This window comes from Plectropomus leopardus, chromosome 4 (assembly GCF_008729295.1).
Source record: "Plectropomus leopardus isolate mb chromosome 4, YSFRI_Pleo_2.0, whole genome shotgun sequence".
NCBI classification, from domain to species: domain Eukaryota; kingdom Metazoa; phylum Chordata; class Actinopteri; order Perciformes; family Serranidae; genus Plectropomus; species Plectropomus leopardus.
In genome coordinates, this window is record NC_056466.1 from 14,960,919 (window position 1) to 14,966,918 (window position 6,000).

Sequence of the window (6,000 nt, forward strand, 5' to 3'; positions counted from 1 at the left end):
CAAAATACTGCCCGCCGCTGCTCCGGTCCCCGTCATGTGCTTCCAGCTCAACTAAGAAAGTCAAGCAATTTCCAAAAAGAGCTCAGATAAACCCCCTCGCAGTGGGTAAAGCACACATTCTTAATCACTCCTGCTTATCCTCTTCATGAATAGATATTACATGTAAGAGCCTGTGCCTAAGAACAAATCCTGTTTATATTTTGAATATCATTTACTGTGGATTTTGAGATGATATTAATAATTCACTTAGGTGGCTGGCTCACCATGGGATTTCACATTTTGGGGATAATAACTGGCCGTCTCTCAATAAACACCACAACACCTCCACCAACTCTACATCACACGCATACTAATTGCACTCTTTCTGTCTTCCAACTTCTTTTGTCCCATCTTAACCTCCATTCTTCTCTTTTCTGTAGTTTAAATTGCCTGAACAACACCTGCACATCCTTTCTGATGATTCAGTCATCAGCCGGGCTAACGTACCGCTAACACGATTGATGTTTGCACAAACAGGCATCCTATTAGGACAAGTGGTGCTGAATGGGAGAGTGAGTTATCGTCACATTACTGCCCTGGGAGATTGAGAGGGGACAGATGGTTTTGTTGCCAGCGTTTAATGAAGTGTTGTGAATCAGTTGGGTGTGCTGGAGAGGTCTTGACTGTCGCGTCGATGGGAGATGGAGTGTGGAGGGTTAACGAGGGCACAAAGTGAGACGCTTTGCTCCACAACAGTCTTGTGATGTCAAGCATTGCACAATAAAAAAATCCATAAATTACGTTGCAGCTTTCATTGAACTTTCACATGCTCATACGCAACTTATGTTATGAATGGTTAATAGATAAAATAACATAATTTCACCCTTATGGTGGGGAGTTTGTAAAATGCCAACTCAGTCCCACCTTAATAAGTACTGAGCAGCATCCACTGTTCTCTCCTGTCAAGAAGGAGGAGATAAACTATTTCACCTTGCGACTGATAATGTGGGGTTGTCAACTTGTCTTTTGTGCCAAACATGGTAATTATGTGCTCTGCTCTTCCCTTTTGTCTTCCAGGATGCTTGGGGAAAATAAAACAGAGGTACAGTGAGGTGTGTGTCATCACTGTCGCACTCCCACACCTATCAGATGTCATCGCCACACTGTGACTGTGTCATTTTATAGTGGCACATATCTAAGGTTCGCAATCAGGTCATAACTGTTATGAGCACATGTGTGAGTGTGCATGCATGCTTACATCTGTGCACGTGAGTATTTATGTGCGGATGTACTGATATGTACACATTCAGTTATTCCCTCGTGTGTGTGTGTGTGTGTGTGTGTATATGTGTGTGTGTGTGTGTGTGTCTGTGAGTGTGTAAGCATGTGTGTAATTGTGCATTTAAGCTGGTTCAGCGTGTATCTGTGTGGTTCGAGGCAAAGGAGACAAGGCATCATGAATTGCGCTTTCATTCGTCTTTGTACGCCTCCATTTACTTATCCCCATGGGGAAGATGATGGTGTTGAGCTTGCATGCCAATGCAAATGCTTAGCGGCACTGCATGCAGTGTCTGTCCTTTTTGGTGAGCAGAGGTATTAAACTTGGAGAGCAGGCTTTGTGGCATCACTGATATGGCTAATCTCTTTAGCATTCTCCTGTTGTGATGGGCACTGAGACATCTAGTTTGCCTCTGCCAGCGCTCATTAGTGACAACATATTCAGGCTGCGTGGAACATGACTGCAGTAAAAAGCAAAGCACACACACAAGCAGAAACATGCTTGCAAACACAGGCACTCAAAACTGATGTGGCGATTTGTAGACATGTAAGCAGTGTTTTTTCAAACCTCTAACTCTGAAGAGCCACTAAATCAAATTCAGTGTTACCCAAAATTAGGTAAGGCAGTCTTCAACATAAGTGACTGCATTCTGAGACAATTTGTAATTCTAATTCAAGCACACTGCAAGTATTTAACGCTTCATTCGAAACCTGTATAAAGGCAGCTACTAAGTTTTGAAATAAATTCCCTGAAATAATTTGTGAAATTGACCATTAAGTTATAAACATGACGTGGCTCCAAATAATCATTAGCACTCACAAATCATTTGGCTGGTGAGACAGAGTGTGCTCATTTTGCTTTTAAATAATTAATTCATTTTCAAGACTCACCTGAAAACACTTTATGCTAATGGCATGTATAATTAATGTTCTTTTGTGATAACTGCAACAATCTGTCCCTGAAGCACAAGTTATCCAACACAGTGACGCTCCACTGAATTCACGCATTCAATAATTATTGATCATTGTATGTTCAAAACTGAATTGTTTCCCTCCCTCACTCTCTCTCTCCACCCTTTGCTCTCTCTCCTCTCTCTTTCACCAACACACACACGCGCACGCGCGCACAAACACACACACACACACACACACACACACATATACACACACACTCTCTCTCTCTCCCTCTCTGTATGTACATTTTAGAGAGAGAGAACCACTGCAAACACAAACACAGGGAAATATGCAAAAACTAGACACCACTGGGACATGCAGTTATAGACACAGAAGAATACAGGGGACAGACTAAATCTTATAGCAGATAAGGTGTTTCAGAGTTTAACTGTATAAGAAAGGACACAGGAAGAGAGCTAGAGGAGACAGATTAAGAGACAGACGGACAGACAACAGTGCAGTCAGCTCACCGGCAGCGGTCAGTCCTTCAGGGTTGGCACTGAGCTCTTTCATGTCAACCATGCAGTGTCCCAGTTGTTGGGTGCCGTCCTCCATCTGTCCAGCTTGCCCCTCAGTTCTCCCTCTTCCACCTCCTCTCCCACCTCCTCCACGAAACACCACAGTCCAGTCCAGTTCCCCGGCTCACACGCAGCCTGCCAAGCGGAAAAGCTGTCACAAAGATTGCAATCCGCTAGCCTCGCTTTCTTGCTGCCTCACAGCGTGCTCTCTGGCAGCATTAAAGATGCCTTTTGGAAACTAATACGGAAGAGAGGGACCGGCGAGGGACCTGGAGCAGCGGCGGGAGGGAGGGAGGGAGGGAGGGAGGGAGGGAGGGGGAGAGCAGAAGAGAGGGGAAGGGAGGAGTGATGAGGGAGTGAGACTCAGAATGAAAGAGAAAGGAGCACAGAATTGATGTTATGTGCGATACACAGCTCTATCCATCAATCTTTGGGCTGTCAGTAGGGCACCTAGTCCAGACTGCACAGCGCAACACAGCCAAACAGACACAACTCTGCCCGTCTCCCTCCTTCTCTTCTCACTGCGCAGCCAATGCTGCATCCAGACATGGCAGCAGGGGTCCCTCTGATTTCTGACATCCGTCTCCCTCCCCCTCTCAAGCCTCCTCTTGCCACTCCACTACCCCTTTCTTTCCTTTTCTAGCAGAAAAACAATTAACAAGCATCAGACTGCTGGGCTCCACACAGTGAAGTCAGCTTCATGCAGCATGTGATTTTGGAAGTTACATATGGTAGAGAGGGAGAGGAGGGGGATAGGTGGAGAAGAGAGAAAGAATTCACAGTGCAGTGTAATGTAATTGGTGAGTATTACTCAATGTGGCATCTTCACTATAGGGTTAAATCAACAGGTTGAACAGAGAAAGAGCTGGAGATAATAAATGTTTATGGTGCTATTTGGACAAAACATCTGGGATGTCCACAAATAGAAAATGAGGTGACAAAAGATTTTGCATTAATCAGCAATTATTAGTAATGAAGAGCAGAATAATGCAACTCTCCTCCTCTCTCTCCCTCTGTCTTTATTTGTTGCCTTCGCCGCCTCTCCACCCACTCATACTGTGAAGGTTATTGTTAGTTATTTGGCCACCAAGGCCATGATGCTACAGTAAGACCGTATCTAAAATCAATGTTAATTTATACCCTGCTGAATGGAGAGGGTGTTGTGGTCTGAGCTAAAGCTCAATAAAGACACAGAGAGGGCAGCAGCCTCAAAGTCCTAAAGGAGGTAAACACCTACAAAATGCATTATGGAACATGCAGCATCACCCTGAACTTGAAACACCAAAATATCAGACAGTGAACATAGAAACAAAAAGGTGATTCATATTGTGGCTTTTAATATGTAAAGTAGGGTTTAAAAGCAAGTACTATTTGTATACTTCTTGCATATGTCTATCTTTCCATGAGTTTTCTGTGAATGTGAGCTACAAAAAAAAAACAACAAAACCCCTGCACAAATGTTGAATCTACCAACGAACATGAGTCATGTGAGAGAACAAAAAATACAATTTTTATTTCTGAAAATACAGAGTATTTTCTGCATTGTAAAAAAAATCATTAAATGTTTGTACCACCTCATGTATTTTAGTTTGATGATACCCTTCAAGCCCCCTCTGGTCTCTAGGTAAGCATAAAAATTGACACAGACCTGAAACCAGCATGAGATAGGCAACTATTAAGTAAAAAAGAATTAACAACGTGATGTAAAGTGAATCAAAGGTCCAAAAACCAATGTGTGACGTCACAGTAGTTACGTCAGTTATTCATATAGTCTATGGTTTGTACAAGATAATTACCTTATGCACACAAGTTATTACCTGTTATACTTTTTATCTTATTATCTTTTATTAGGTATTATCTTATTATATTGTACACACAAGAAAATTGTACCTTTTGGGACCTAAGGGGCTCAGTGAAAATCTGGAAATAATTTGCATATGCCAAAAAGCGAACTTTGGCTTGCAGTCTGACAAGGCCAAAGTATCTCTTTGTTTGTAATACAAGTGGTGGAACATAAATATATTATTTTATAGACTGACAGAAGCTTCAAACAATATAATCAGCCTTTAAAATAAAAAAATAGTACTGGTCAAGTCCTAGATGCAAGTCACATGGGCAAAAGAGCCGCGCTGAGCTGATGTGCTTTCTTGAGGTGGCTGGTCTGGATTGGGGTTGGTGCCAAAAACCTAAATGAAGATAAATTGGTCCCTGCAGGAGCAATAAGACAGAAGATGAATCCACTTTGCACGAGGAGGTTTCTTCTTCACTTTCCACTACTCTCTCCATCCTTATCCCTTCATCCCTCTAGTGCTACATTCTCCTTGTTTTCCTCCCCCTCTACTCCCTAAAACCATCAAGATGAATGTTGTCTCCTTCTGTGTTAATGAAAATGTGGTGGCACACACGTACACAAAAATGCAATCACGTACGCGTGTTCGTGCACACAACCACAGCTGAGAGGCAAACAGGTCTGTGGAGTGATCCATTAACATTCTAATACGTTTCTTTTAAAGGCGACATGTGTTGTCTTATTAAAGCCTGACTGATAGAGGGGGCTGAAGAAAATCAATAGACAACGCACTATAGATGGAGAATAGTACAACTACACTGAGAAGAAAAAAACATGCCCTTTTTAGCTATTCGGCCCCAAAGCTTGCAGAATAGATCCTCACATTTACCCATTTCAATAGCACTTGAGGCCCATTAGAATTTGTGATACACTCCTTCACAGTATTAACTATAGAGAGCCAATAGCTTGATTCACGGTAGAGTCTGGAGTGCATGTTGCCTCCGCCAAGGTTATACAACTAAAGTGCTGTAAAAGCCGCACTGAAAGGCATCCCATGGTGTAAATACAAACTGTGGCCAAAAATTAAGAGGAGAAAATTTGGTCTGGGCACTCTGAGGCCTCACTTAGACCAATGTCTAAAAGCCCTTCACATGAAGTTATACATATTGATTTATATGTGGGGATGGACTTGAGTTTGGTTCACTGTATTTATTTATTTATTCATTTATTTTTTATACTTTCACTTGACATGTCTCTGGAAAAAGACATACCCCCTCAAAGCAAAACACCCAAACTACAGGTCTTTTGCAATCTTCAATGCAGCAGTTAGGTATCCATGGGCAAGTAACAACATGTTAGTGAGAAGGTCACCAATTATTTGGCGAAATTAACAGCTAAATACTGCCACCCAAATAAAACAGTAGAAAACAATCGACTGAGAGAAATGATTCGAACTGCATCAGATGACACCTCTTATAATGT

The 6,000-nt window shown here is 42.3% G+C and overlaps 1 protein-coding gene across 1 annotated transcript in view; it reads right to left on the minus strand.

Moving 5' to 3' along the window:
• Nucleotides 1-2,766, minus strand: part of inpp4b (inositol polyphosphate-4-phosphatase type II B) — a 162,182-nt gene extending 159,416 nt beyond the window's left edge. Inside the window, exon 1 of the mRNA XM_042484477.1 lies at nt 2,682-2,766. Within this exon, the coding sequence (XP_042340411.1) occupies nt 2,682-2,766 (85 nt within the window). The remainder of the gene's footprint in view (nt 1-2,681) is intronic.
• Between the last annotated feature and the right edge of the window lie 3,234 nt (nt 2,767-6,000).